The sequence below is a fragment of the Varroa destructor genome, unplaced genomic scaffold, assembly GCF_002443255.2.
Source record: "Varroa destructor unplaced genomic scaffold, Vdes_3.0 BEIS01000006.1, whole genome shotgun sequence".
In the NCBI taxonomy this organism is placed as follows: domain Eukaryota; kingdom Metazoa; phylum Arthropoda; class Arachnida; order Mesostigmata; family Varroidae; genus Varroa; species Varroa destructor.
Window position 1 is genome coordinate 6371954 of NW_019211459.1, and position 15126 is coordinate 6387079.

Here is a 15126-nt window from a genome sequence, read left to right on the forward strand (position 1 = left end):
CGAGAAATAAGACTGAATCTCCTGAACAACAAAATCGGTCAAACGATCGACGATGGCGTCCTAGAATCGCGGCCTTCCTTTGCACTGTTAAAGCGAATTGATGTAATAATCTAAACCCGCTTTTGTTTTCGGTCTTGTTAAAAAGATCTGCCTGCAATAATTCGGAACAGACGAGCCTTGAGAAAAAAGCTGTACCACATGCATAAGACCTAATCATTTACTTATTACACCAGATCCAAGGCCGGGTCAGGTAGCAGATAGCCCCTGAAAGGTCGGATTGTCTGTTAATTATATAAAAATGGTAGCAACCCCCTTGGATAGAAATTTCCATACGTAGGGAAAACAGTTAAAAGGAACTGCTTGACTTATGTCACCGAACGATGCTGAAAGATACACTGTCTGCAATGACGACAATCAGGAATTTTCACCTTTTATTTATCCTAACTGCATTAAGCCTCTTCAACCCACCAAACTTTTCAACTATTTTCTACGAAGCGAAGATTATCTGAGGAGACCCAAATCGCCTAAACGTGTTCTGGTCCTCCAACGTACGACTCTGGGCAGCCTAGTGCATCCGCATATCTGCGTCGAACTCGAAGTCCAACATTAGACTCAATAAACGGTGATGCGTGCAAATGCAAGACATGTCGTAACTGCGTTAGACGTTACGTACGCATCTCCGTCGGATGCTACGAACTCGCCTCATCTTTTTGAGTGCGTAAACGTTACGGATTTGTTTATGGGAAATAAAAGTCGGCGGCCGAATGTGTGGATGTAACTTTTGATCTCCACTTACGGCAAGAAAATGCCTGTCCAGTAGTATCAATACAATATTTTTCTACTATTGAATTACTACTAGAAGTGATTGATTTGACGTAAATATTATGTAGAATGAACTTCTACCTGCCACTACCTACGGAAATAACACGTTTTCTTTAGTAGATAATACGAATGTTTATTACTGATGTTTATTCATTTATCATCATTTCTTGTTGTTGCTGCTGCTGTTGTGCTTCACGGTGAAAATTACGAACGCCACCCCGCGAATCATTATCCCAATTGACTGAAATTCGTTCTGTATGCTTTTCGATACGCCCCCAAGGTGGTTGATGCCCATCTCCACAAAAACGCACACTTACCCCTCCTGTGTGGCCGTTTCAACACTGTTATTCTCACGGGCATATCACACAGAAGAGCTCGTGTTCTGTTTGCTATTTTTTTTTTTTTCGTTTCATCGCTTCGACGACGGCGGCTTCGACAAACGGCGACATCAGGCGGCGTGGTCGATTGTTCCCACCATAAAGACCACTTACGTTTACCCCAACCTGACCGCGATCGCTACACCAACGCCAGTAAAACGCTTGAGCAGCAGGGGGGCGTTGTGTTGAGCGTGCTATGATTCCCCGCACGGAACGGCCTCCGGGGGAGTGCCGCGCAGCAGGGCTGATCGCCAGTCAACGAACACCAGCCCTCCTTCGTCGTATCTACACTCCGCGGCTACTACCTTGCCTCCCCGTCTTGCGCCCATTTTGCTTTTGTTGTATGGTTATATGTACAATGAGTGTCGACGTCGAGCTTTATACAGCAGCGCGGAAGGAGCGCACCCAAAGGCCGTTGCCCGCATCAAAAGGGAGAACACCGCCCAATGTCGATTATATAATAATCATATTATTCAATAATCATAGCGTTTCTCTAGACGCTAACGGCGAGGCAGTGCCGATTGCATGACACCGCAATCCGCGACAATCGGCTCCTCGTTCTTCACGTGCGTCCAACGGAACGAAACTTAATTCCCATAAGCGTCACAAATGTATTCCCCGCATGGTTGTGTTGCAGACCGGTTATTACTGTTTACTCTGATCTATACGTTCCAATATGTATTTCATATAGTTTATACTTTTGCTGTTGCTGATGTTGTCGCCAATATTGTTGTTGTTGTTGTTGTTACTGGTCCATTTTTACGTAGCTAGAATCCCGTTTGGTCATCTACCGTCTATGTATCTATATATTCTCGTTTCAATGCACCATCTATCTTCTGATTAATAATCCTCGTAAACATGCTGCTCTACTGTCGCGGTTCATTGTATTACCTTCTGTTGTTCCCCTATGGTTTTATGATGACGTTCATACTGGCTCCAGCTGTTACAACTGTATCTATCTGTCTTCGTTGTCGTTATTTCGCGTTGTTTCCTTGTGATTGAGGCTGTCAGTGATTTCATGGTGGTTGCTTTTAAAGTACTTAAGCCAGGCTGGGGGTCCCCTTTTATTTCTTTTAAACGTTTTCGCTAGTAAATGAAGTATATTCTTTTATCATTCTAGTTCCTTTTTTCTGACAACAGGAGATATAGCCGTCTTTTTCTCGTTGTGGATTACCATTTCTATGCGGGTTTCTATCTGATAGAAAGATCGTTCTTAAAAAAAAACATTGAGATGTTCCTGTATAGTTGCTCTAGGTGATTGATATTCATACAGTAGCGTTTACGGTTTTTGTTACTGTAGTAATAATACAAGTTTGTTGCGGATGTTTTTGTTGTTCGATAGGCTGGGGCGCATACCTCGTTCAGCAGGGCTGATGCGAACTCACTCAAGCCATCATAGGCTTCTTCTTAATCAACAAAACCGAGCGACCTGCGCATCAGCCTGCTTGGCCAGCCTGTATTCACTAGCGTTTTGGTCTTACTAATAGGCCATCATCTATCTGTGCCTCTGCTTTGACGAATATAATCGGCTATAGGAAACGATCAATATTGTGGTCGATACATTATACGCAAATAATAACCAAGCATTTATAATCATGTTTCATTTTATACAATAAGCCAATGATAGGTACACATCAAAAGAAGGCTCGACCTTCGGCACGAATTTGTGTGGCTGACGTTACACGCATTTAATAATCATTTTCCTAGTCATAATAATTATTCTGATTTTTATTGTTGCCAACATTTCACAGATCGTGCCTTCAGCATAAAGCATTCTTTTCTTCATTCACACGAAACTCACTTTTGTTGCACATAGCCACCAGCGCTACAATATCTTTACGTCCTAGTCAATGATAATAATGATGTTATTAAAATAATAATAATAACATTGTCATCGTAATGTAATAATAATAATAATAATAATAATAATAATAATAATAATATTGATGATCGTAATGATTTACTCCGAAACTTTTTCGATCGTCACAACGGTCGCTAAATGCGCGAATACGTGCCTAAACCGTTATTCAATGTATTTGACGATACTGGCACTGCTTTTCCCACAACATCGCGACCTCGACATTGGATTATCAACGTATCGAAGAACCCGCGGTACGTACGGAGGCAGCCGCTAGCCACAAGTTCGTATCTCTACGGACGAATACAGTAAATATCAAGTTCCCGTCGAATGTGGCGCAACCTCAAAGCGACCTCCGTACGTTACCCCAGCCACCCACCCATACCCCTCCTTTTGATCATGCTACGTGCCGAATCTTCGCTGCTACTAATTCTTCCGTCACAATACCCCTTCGCACTTTCACATCATCTCGAATTCTCTCGGTCATCAGTTGATCAATCAATCCACAAGCGTTCGTCATCCGTCTATTACAACAGTTCGAGTTAAACACGACAAGTTTTCATAATCTTTCATTATTGTTAAGCGGCTCTCCTATTTCGTTCTGTCGTCGCCGCCGCTCACCATCATATATTTTTTCTTATTATTCTACATCATTCTGCATATGCATGTGTCTATTTGCGTACACACGCTTCTCACCACGTTTTGTCTTTTATTTTTCTTTCTTTTCCATCTACGTCTTTGTATCCTTTTTCTATGTTTGTCTCCGCTCTGTGTGAGTCAATCATTGATGCAGATGTGTAACTGTTCATGTCTGTATATGTGGACATCTGTATTTGTGTATTCTCCTGGTATCATTGTGAGAGAATCCGAGGCCCAGCGGCAGCCGACGTCGCCACGCGCAAACTCCGTCATTATCCCTCCAGAAACTTGAAGGGAGTGCGCGCGGAGAGCTTCGCACAGCGACGAGTACTACGTTGTTGTTGTTGTTGTTGTTGTTGTTGTTGTGGTTGTTGTTGTTGTTGTTGTTGTTGTGGTGGTTGTTGTTGTTGTTCACTCCTGGATTGTTGTTCTTGGGTTCTACTGCATTTTCTGGCGGCGGACCTTTTTGCCACCCAGCCTTGTTACTCCAGCGATGCGTGCCCCTATCTTCCTTCCTTCCTTCCTTCCTTCCTTCCCTTTATGTGTTGTTTTGCTTCCGTCTCCCAAATTCGATCTTCACATTGTCTTTATAATATAGAAATCAATTCTTATAATTGTCTTATAGTAGCAGCAGGTAGTAAGAGAGCTGGGTTGCTATGCCGTCCGTCCTCTCAGCATCGACGAGATATTGTTTCCTATTTCTGTTGCCGTTGTTGTGATTTCTTGTGGCTGTGCCATGACACGTATATACCCCAACACACACACACACACACACACACGTATACACACACACATGCACACATACACACACTTACGTACGATCTAGGGGCGGCGTCAGTTAGACGACAATCGGTGTTCTGGGTGAATTTAGTTTATGCAACTTGTACTTCTTGTAAACGACGAAGAAATAGTGTTTTTCATTGGGTCGCTGACTGAGTCCCTCATCGGTGTCTACTATTCCTCGACCTATGGCCGATTGGAGCATTGTCGTATTAGTGCTGATGGTTGATCGCGCGCGACACCATGAAAAGCACCAAAATGGCTGGCAACATTCTTCACGTCATTACCTCAAACCAGTTTCTCAATGAGCAACATCTTTATGCGGAATTGATGCGGGAGTCGATGCTTCAAAGCGGAGCGGCGAGCGACGACCACTCTTTCATCTTTCTATTGAGTGCTGCTGACGCTGTCGCCCTGCATCAATGTCGTTCCTACTCAGACTTCTTCTTTTTTTTGGCCGGCGCATCTTCAGCATCTTCTTCGTCGTCATCTTCAGCTGCGGCTGCAGCCTCCTTTTCGGCGGGTTCGTAGTCGCCTTCGTCCTCCTCATCAATATCCTCCTACAATTCAAATTTACAAAACAGGTAGAGATCATATTAATTCAGTGTAACGGCAAAGTTCATCGGTATTTCGAGTAAATCATTCCTTTTTTTTTTATTAACGAAACGGTATTTAATTTTGAGCTACACAAGAAACGAACTGATCACTGAATGTAGACAAAACACATGGTATTCGTGGTGAAATTGTTTATTATGTGCCACGGTGATCTTGGATCGCTGCTAATCTGTCCAGGAATAATCCACTCAGTAGCTTGACAAACATCCACTTCGAATTAGGTATTTTTTCATACAACATCGACTCGTCCGCTTACGCTAAGAGCGATTAGATAGGAACGGAAGCTTGGAGCTTTGTAAGACGTTGGAGGTTGTTCACAACAAGCATATGCCGAGCATCACCCTGCAGACTCGCCGACTTCGAACTCCACTGTGAACTATTCTTATCTCGTCACTGTAAATGCGTCTGCATGCAACGACAGCAATAGCTAGAGTCGTCTGCTTTCGGCAAACACGTGGACAAATAGGGAAAATAAGCGAGAGGGGGAGAACTATGTGCTGCGTGCACCCGTTAAGTCAGCAAAAAAATCCCGCCATTAATGTCGAGAGCAATAGACTCAATCAGTCAGTGGTGAAAAGGCGGTCACGTTCGGGGAACGGCTTCTGTCCGTGCGGACTAACTGAGGGTCGAGGTCGAATGGAGCAGTGCTAGAATGTGACTTTGATTGGCGTTCCATTGAAGCAACACTTGTTCGTAAAAACATCCCCTTCAACGTGAAACATCTGCATGGACTAATCTACATAATGTTTAGCTAGCATAAACTATATCGATAAAGACAACGATCAACATAGAAAAAATTCTTTAACACAACATGTTACCGCCCCTAGACTAACACAACGAGAACGGTTTAACCAAATACAATTAAAGCATCCACAGGACTTCCATTTAACAATGAAATAAACCCAACCAATAGATGAGATCAAGACCTAACGCTTTCTAACAGTTAATCAATCTATCCAATCACAAACACAACCCAACGCCGGGAAGATGAAAGTTTCATTAGCAAAAAAATCGCCGTTACATGAGTCGAATGTATTACGACAATGGCAATGCAAAGAATTAAGAATAGTAGCGACACACTCAGGATACAACGGAAGTGCTTTCGCTTACAATGATCGTTCACAACTGGCCGCTTATTTTTTTTCCAACAGCACAGAACAGCACTAGTTAAATTAAGACCACTCTCAAAAGGCTACACCATGGTAAAAACCATAAACGACGACGCGAGCGCCACCAATGCCGATGGTAATGCATTTTGTCATAGCATTAATGGCGCCTTGCCGTTAACTCAGCGATGGCCGGTCGCTCAGTACTCAGTGTCTGTGTATGCTTCACTGTCGTATGTTATATCTTTTTTTGAGGCAATTTCAGGTCGAAAATGCTGTGACAGCAAGTGCCAGTGTCCGTAACACATAGGTCCGTGCTAATGACACGAACGTAGCACCTAAGCAGAATACGCTATCAGACACACATACACATACAGAAAACCATTTTATTGAAATTACTAGGCTCACAACGAAAACACTACCTTCTAATATCTTCAACGAAACAGTGTCGGATTAACTAGTTCAGAAAATACTCGAGCCAGCACTACCATCTCGAAAATTATAATAATCACCATCAACGATAGTGCCTCGATCGTGCCTACGGCCGGAGTCAGGTTTGCCATAACTGGATCAACGGTGAATTGTCGACTAACCCTCGAGTCATCGTATCGTGCCACACTCGCTGTTTATGGCTTTCTTACCTTTCTATTATAGTGATCACGTAAGCTCGTCCTCGACATTCTATGTGGAAGGAAAACACAGCTACGTGTTGACTGCTGGGAGCCAGCCGTCCGTCTGATCGAATGTCTGACGGCGATACCGGACGTAAAACTCGAAACAAAGAGGTCAACGGGTCACCACCATGACGCAACAACAACAACAACAACAACAACAACAACAACAGTAACAATGACCAAACAAACGGTTTCAGCAAAGCATATCCCACCTCGCTCCCACCAGTTTCCCTCGTGCAGTAGGACATGGTACGGCAATTAAATGTATATCATCGGTGAATAGTTCTGGTCTTAAATGCTGATGGTATAGTGCTCATATTTCAGGTATTAGGAATCAATAAGAGTGGTAATAGTGCAGTGAAATAACGGCTAACCGTTGTCAGTCCCAAAGACATTGGCACAAACTAAACCCCGACGGAAAAAGGACATGCTATTACAAAAATATATCCTTTATTGGATTCTGTTAATCTAATAGATTCGTTAGCCATTTTGTTGTGTCTCGCCGTGCATAATACTGATATGAAATAGGCGTGAGACATTTATTTCGTATAACATGTCTGTGCGACCGTAGATAGCACAGGAAGCCATTTTTCAAGAACAAATATTTACTAAGCTGCCCGTAAATTCCCTCCCACTGCCGTACGAACGACAACAATCACCACGCAATGATAATCATGGCGTTTCTATCTGACAACAGCTGCCCAGCATCTAAGTGCTGCTTAGAATATGTCAGTGCACTGTTACCGCCACTATTACCTTTACCTGTACTGCTGTCAGCCTACTGAAAACTGCCGGCTACGACGATTGCTTGTTACAGCCGACTACCGCCACTTATCTATTGCAGAACCTTTTTCAACGATTCCGAGTATAGCTGCCACAGTACGCTTATAGAAGTAACAACAAATGGTAAGTAACCTGGTTAAATAGTAGAGTGGCCCCAGGTAACCATGACGGTGGCGGTTTGTTACTGATAGCGGCCCGACTCTTTGTGCTGTGTGGACCAATATCGGTTTCATACGCGCCGCACACACATAACAAAACCGAAGCCTCTAACAAAACAGCCGCCGCCGCCAGCTAAGGGAGAGTACAGCCGACAGCAGTCAGATGGGAGCCCAGTTAGTAGTCAACCAGCGACCCAAGCCCAGAGTCCGCGGCACGGCCGCCATTTTGCAAGCCAACGAAAGCCGGCGACCAGTAAATGGGAGAAGTCGTTCGGCTGCACGAGCGCACCAACACAATACAACAACGCTGACCCTTTCCATCGAGCAACAGTAACATCGGCTACAGCAACAGGGACTCTCGAAAGCGTCCCTTAGAGCCGGCGAAGGCACCCTCATTCATTTCTACACACGCTCCACATCTTTTACTTGCAGAGCGAAGAATCAACCAATCCAACCCCCCTTCGCCGCTAACATCATCAGAGCGCTAAGATCGACATCAATTTGATTCAAGTTCACTCTTTCCAGTGAGAAGCTTAGCTGTAAAAACGCGCTAAACGGCCATGACAGTCAAAGGAGAAAGCGTAAGTAGCGGCAAAAGAAAAAAAAAACAACTATCGCACCGACAAAAGCCGCGTCGACAACCATGACAGCAAACGCGAACCTTATTGCTGTTATTGTATTGTTCCTCACTTCGCTGCTGTTCCTACTGTTGTCATTGCACCCAACGCTGGTGTTTGTTCCGAGTCGTTACCGTTCACGTGATTTCAACAGCAACGGTATAAACAGCACGCCCGTCACGTACGAAGCAGCACTGTCACAGCAAAAGCAAATACAGGCAGATTAGCCAATTTTCACCGTTGCTACGTTGCGCATCGCAGCAACGGCGAGCGACGCTCGTTGTTCATTGGTCGTTGGTTAGCGGTCGAAGGTAACCGTTGTCGCCAGGTACGCTGGCGGGAAAACCGTTGAATAGAAAATTTGAATCGCAGGGGTTACACACACCCAGACACCGCTGCTCTATCGTTATGTCTACGTTTGCGTTCAAGCATAAACACTAAGCAAAACAGGGCTAGTCGCGGACGCAAAGGGTAGCCCGAAATGGAGCTACGCTAAGCCATGCCCAGAGAGCGCTTCGCTATGCCTCGTAGACCTATAAGAAAGGCAGGCAAGCAGACAACACGAGAAACCATAAACGAAGACAGGAAGCAATGAGCATCGGAAAAAAGCAATCTACCATCATGGAGCCTATCATCCACCATTATTTACAACGGCCAGAGTCTGTATTTGTTCACGGCAACTATTTATTAGTAGCCCCTGCAATTCTGTAGTAACACATTGATGGTCGCTGACGAAAAGCGCGCCAAAGGTCGTTCGTACAACAGTATGTGTACGTGTGTCGTTATAGCTCACAGTATTTGGCGCCAAATTTCTTCGAAGGATCTCAAATTTTTAGCGCATAACGAAGTGGGGCGAAAGAAAACGAAAGACATCATATGCCACGTGGCGGCATAAGTGAGTCAACACTCCACGAGGTACATTGCTGGCTAAAGACAACAACAACAAGTTTGTAATTATTATAGATATATGAGAATATGGTGATCCTTACATAACAGACGGGGGATTTACATACAGAAATAACTGACAGAATGATTTTTAGAAACACGAAGAATAGAAGCGATTTACATGTGCATTAGAACACATTCGATCTACCAATGAACATTTTCCAGCACGAGTCAAACCTGTTTCAAAACCCCCTTGAGTTAATAAATGCTAAAACGTTCCATTGAATACCCCCTAGTCATATGAGTAGCATCAAAATGCCTCAAATTCAAAGCTTCACTGTAACCCAAACTACACCTATATGCACGAGCCAGTTACTAATCCTTTTATATACTAGTTTACCTGAGCGGCTGCGTGAACACAGCGTCGTAAAAAACGTTTCACTCACACTTCAATCACTTTTGAAGCAGCTTTCCTCAACGGAAATGCCTGCGAAGCCCCAACTGACATCGGCTGGTTTGGTATCTACTTTCCGACAAACGTGGTCATCGACTCAAAAAAATTCTTCACGAAATTCGTCACGGACAAACACTGGCGAACGCATTACCAGATATCATCTCATGTTAGAGAGGATATTGCTAGCAAAACGACAATGAATGCATTTCGCACGGTCTTCACCGTCCAGCTTCATTTCTGCCTTGGTGGCAATATTAGCGAAATGTCAAATCCCGCCGTACAGCCAGTTCGTGTCGGATGGTGCTCGTAGATTAATTTTATATGTTGATAGCATAATGCGATAGTTAAGATTATTGTCGTTTTCGATGGTTGTGTATTTGTTGCTGTTGTGCTTTTCGTAGTGGCGGTTGTAATGATTGTTCAGCTGTTGTTAGATACTCGCCTTGTCGAGATACTCGAGGCCGACCTCTTCCTCTTCGTCCTCCTCGTCGCCAGCGTCCGGCTCATCACCGTCATCGCCGTCGGCATCACCTTCACCTTCGAGATCGCCTTCACCATCAGCCTCTTCCTCGTCTTCATCACCGACTTCTTCTTCTTCCTCATCTCCATCATCGTCATCATCGTCCTCCTCCTCACCTGGAATCAGCATTATTGTTAGCAACCGAATCGTCGAAGACTGGAAAGACGAAATAACGAACAACTGATGACCAGCTCGTTTCCACTCGGTGGCGACAACGACAGCAAAGTACGAAAAAACGATTGTAGTAAGGCGTTTTATAACTTGCTATGCATATATTTCATCCAATCAAGTCAGTCATGCACAATGCACAGCTCAGTTCCCCATACTTTGAACATGATTTAATTGAGTGAGAATCAATAAGTTAATTGTTTGCCCACGGTCACGCCAATAGTCAATGAAACAGGACGAATAATCAACGATATTATTATATAACGATAATGTCATCAGGAAGGTCTTCCCGGGTCACGTTGCCGACCTTCACTCTTCGAGAACTAAGCGCAACATCATGTCATGACAAGCAACAAACAGTGGTAGGCTGCGATGACAATACCTAAAACTAATAAGAGCTCCAACCTATCACCAACAATTTAATACTATTTGTATCTTCTGAACGCTGCCGTTCTGTGTACCATCACCGAGTTGTCTCTCGGAGACTGCTCTATCCACAATTATATCATATATATATACATATATATATATAAAATAGCACGTATAGGAAGTATCAGAGAAAACATTAGACGCAATTATCGTCAGTGGTCTGTTTTCCCCAGCTGCCGACTACTGACATCGTTCATAATACCATAGGACGTTGTCACCATCCCAATAAATACGCACGCACAGCTAACAACACAATGTATGTACATATGAAAAAAGCAGACAGAGGGGATGCTCAGGTTTTGATTTTGCGCCAAACTCTGTCCGTGTGTTTCATACGCCGTTTGTCGATAGTCGCGGCACCGCCAAAACAGACGAGACAAGCTGCCATGACGGCCACGACTACTACCACCTTGGGGGATGGCAGTAATAAACCGAAGGCAACAACGAAAAAGAAAAGCGGGAGGTCGGGAGGCAAGCATTAGAAATGCCGAATGGCAACGAGCTCAACCGCGACACTGACACAAGCACAATAATGCTGCTATACCAGCACAGACTGCGGTGATGGCCGAACGTAGTAGCAGCAGCAGCAGCAGCAGCAGCAGCAGCTTTCCACTACGCTACAACACTACAACGAATCATTCAAGTGTTCTTCCTCTTTTCGTCCAACGACGACGGCGATGGTAGTGGCCATCGTCGTAATGGCGACATCGGCCGCCGGAGCGCCGCAGCAGCAGCAGAAGCTACTACAGTAAATAGTTACGGTAAGAATTGGATGTCGTTTTTTCACTAGCCAAACTAACCTCGACAATAGGCCGGCTCGGTTACAGCGCGTTATTCGACTTGTACCGACAGCCTGCACAGTATTACAGCCAAACGAAAAGATCGCGGTAGTACCTTGAACACTACTCGGCACCAAGTGCTTTCACCGCCGCAACTCCAGGAGCAAAAAATGGCACCTCCACGCTTCTCGAAGCCCCCTGGGCAGCAGCAGAACGGTTTGTTGCCGCTTGCACAAGGGCAGCGGCGGCGGCGGCGGCAGCAAGCACGGAGCTGAGTGAAGCGGCCCTGGCTCCCGCAGATGCGGTGCCGATCGGTGGCCACGGCGATAATAGCCGTACGGCATTAGCTGACCGACATGACAACATGCGCGAGGCAGGCAGCTACGCTCCACAACCGAACAACAATTGACGCTCTGTGCAAGACGATGACTCGGCTAGGAAGAAGGCTATGCCGGCCAACATAGAGCACGTTGGAGCTGGCATTAGCGCCAGCCACTGAACCACGTCTTTTGATCGGGTGACTGACTTCACCCTACTGGTGGTTTGTCCATTGTCGGCGAAAAAGCGCGCAAACGTTGCCTAAAGTAGCACCTGGTCGCTCGCATTAACAACGGTGGTTTCCTACTATGAAACGTGATAATGGCGCCAACACTGAGACCCAACGCACCAGAGAGGGCACGCGTTAGGTACATCGACCGGTGTAAGTAACTAACCCTGGGGTAGCAGCGATGGGACGCCATGATCACAGCGACCAGCCGACCCAGCCGTGGCACCACTCGACAGCCGTCTATCGATTACCACTATACTTTTTTAATCGCCCTACAATTGGTACTAGCCGTTTCGTAGCTACATCACACGTGTACTATTATTGGTATGGAATAATATCGACTAGATAATACGAGAAACGCAATGGCATGAGGTGACAATGATGGCCGCGAGCCCAGCGCTTATGGCGGCATTATTACCGGCATCGCGGTCGCCGGCCGGCCGGCGGCGGCGCCGCGGTAGGACACCGTGTCAACTGCGAGAACAATCACCAGCACTGAAAACGTAGCACAAATCTCCTCTACATGACCATCACCATTCCATTAACTAGCGCTACGTTCACGTGTTCTAACAAGTACGTACCGAGAAGGGTTCCGTCTTCGAGAGTTATCCGACGCATGTTGTCGAATTGAGAAGGCAAGAACGCCGAGCGTTTCTTGTCACCGGCACGAACCAAACGACACCACAACGCGGCAATGCAACGCGGGAGCGAACAAGCACACGAGGCTTCGTTCGCTTGGCTACAACTACTTCTAGTCTATAACAACGACTGCTATTATTCACTATCCAGCACTATAACAACTGCCGCTGCTGTTGCTGCTGCTCGTCGTCCTCGTACAACAGCTTAGGCGGCTGAGTGCTGTGGCGACAATGGTGGTTGCTGATGGCAGCTACTAGCAAGCCCGAACGGTCACAAAATGCCGCTGCGAACAGCAACAGCAAATGAGTGACGAAGACGAGGCGACAGACAGACAGATAGACAGACAGACAGACAGCTACTGCTGGTCTGTGGCGGTCGCTTGTGTTAGCAGCAGCAGCAGCAGTAGCAGCAGCAGCAGCAGCAGCACCAGCAGCAGCAGTAGTAGTAGTAGTAGTAGTAATAGTAGTAGTAGCAGCAGTAGCAGCAGCAGCAGCAACAGCAGCAGCAGCAGGCCAAACGACCCCAACGAAGCAACGAAACCAAAGCTCAGCCGGCGGCAGGCAGCCGATCGTCGACACTCGCTCTCACACGACTACAAACGCCGTAGAGTTCTCGTGCCAGTGTAATGACGGTTGCGGCTGAAGCAGCGACGCCAACAGCAGCGGGAAGGACGGCGTGGCTTTGGGCCGGCCAGAGCTTTATCGTAGCTGCTTGTAGTGACCAAATGGCCGCGAAAAGGGAGAGGGAAGCTTCGCCGCCAAAACGACTAGCAAAAATTGAGAGCGAGCGAGGGGGACCGCGCCAAGCCAACGGCGGCCGGCTGTAGTAACAACAGCAGCAGCAGAAAGACAGCCAGCAGCCGCCAAAGGTGAGCAGCGGCGGCGGCGGCGGCGTCTAGTAAATGAAGACAATCAGCAAGAGCACAGCAGCAGCATCGATGTTGCTGTTGCTGGCCGCTCACCAAGGCAGCATCAGTGCCGAGGCAGCATACAACTCGTGGCGACTGAGAGGGCGCTGCTGTAGCCTCAGAGATCGTTCGTGTTCACTGTGTGCTGCGGCTGGCCGGTCAGCTTCCTGGCCAACTCTACGAACGGCGCGCCATAGAGGCGGTCGCTACACACAATCGATGGTGGTCGTGGTGGTGGTGGTGGTGGTCGTGGTGGTACTACTACTGTTGCTGCAGCCATTGGTGGCATCGCAGCAGAGAGCGAACGGATGGCTCAGGGAAGCTCCAAGCATCGAGGAGCGCGTATGCATAGAGCCTCACGATGGCGACCATATACGAAGCAATCAGTAGTGAAGCTATAGTCAATTGTGGGTTTTTCGATAGAGGCGGCGAGCAGAAGGTGACTGCCTATGGCCACTATAGGCTCTCGCAGCACAAAAGACTTGTATAGGCGCACAGCCTGCCCGGCCTTTACTCGTTAGAGGAAGTGCTCAGTTTGCGGAGCTGACGATGCTGGGGTTGGCGGGGTCGGCCGTGTCTTCGCCTATGACGGGAGACCTCTTTGCTGTGGCTCGGTTCCTTGTTCGTCGTGGCAATCTCTGCCTGCATTAATGGCCATGGGCAGGACGGTAGTAATGGTCGACTGAGAAGATGACGGCGGGCCAGCGACAGCATGGACAAGAAAAGCAGCAGCACCAGCAACCAACTAACAAGCCAGCGCAAATCGACGAAATTGAGAGCCGGTGGCGTGGGTCGCGTGTTGTGTGCTGTGCTGCCACTGATGTTGATGTTTTATTTATTTATTTTTTTTTTTTACTGTTTATTTCTTAAACGTAAATCCTGACGATGACTAATGTACTTGAACGTAATTGTTCTTAGGATTCAAATTATTATTTATTGTCTCTTTTTCTGCCAATGGCAAACGATAATAACAGCAACGAGGGGCAGCCGAGCAAACTAGCACAACGCCAACAGAAAGTTTTCATAATAACCGCACACAAATATAACAGGGGGTGCAAAATAGTACGATTAGAGTAACGAAGTACAGAAATATGTGACAAATACTTTGCCTGCGCTATCTCCGAATGAGTTGTCCACGCACCTCGATCAGAAAGAGTAACAACCATGTTAATGAAATCGTTTTGCCACCGCTGCTGACATACACAGCCAAATGTCGCAGCTGTTGGCCCCTCCGACGGATCAAGCGACAAACCGTGAGGTCATATGGGTAAGTAACACAGTAACCATTAGATAAAAACTTCTGTTAGAGGTTAGCGGGAACGCTTTACGCGACAATGCAAAAACAACATTATATAACTATATATATATA

At 46.3% G+C, this 15126-nt stretch overlaps 2 protein-coding genes across 2 annotated transcripts in view; one reads left to right on the plus strand and one right to left on the minus strand.

Moving 5' to 3' along the window:
- Positions 1-2785: 2785 nt before the first annotated feature.
- Positions 2786-15126, minus strand: part of Mapmodulin (acidic leucine-rich nuclear phosphoprotein 32 mapmodulin) — an 18122-nt gene continuing 5781 nt past the window's right edge. The window contains exons 2-3 of the mRNA XM_022809751.2: positions 10211-10404; positions 2786-5036 (exon numbers count right to left, since the gene is read on the minus strand). Coding sequence (XP_022665486.1) covers positions 4908-5036; positions 10211-10404 — 323 coding nt within the window. The 3' untranslated portion in view covers positions 2786-4907. The remainder of the gene's footprint in view (positions 5037-10210; positions 10405-15126) is intronic.
- Positions 13983-15126, plus strand: part of coro (protein coronin) — a 34863-nt gene continuing 33719 nt past the window's right edge. Inside the window, exon 1 of the mRNA XM_022809746.2 lies at positions 13983-15024. The gene's annotated coding sequence lies outside the window, so the exon portion shown is untranslated. The remainder of the gene's footprint in view (positions 15025-15126) is intronic.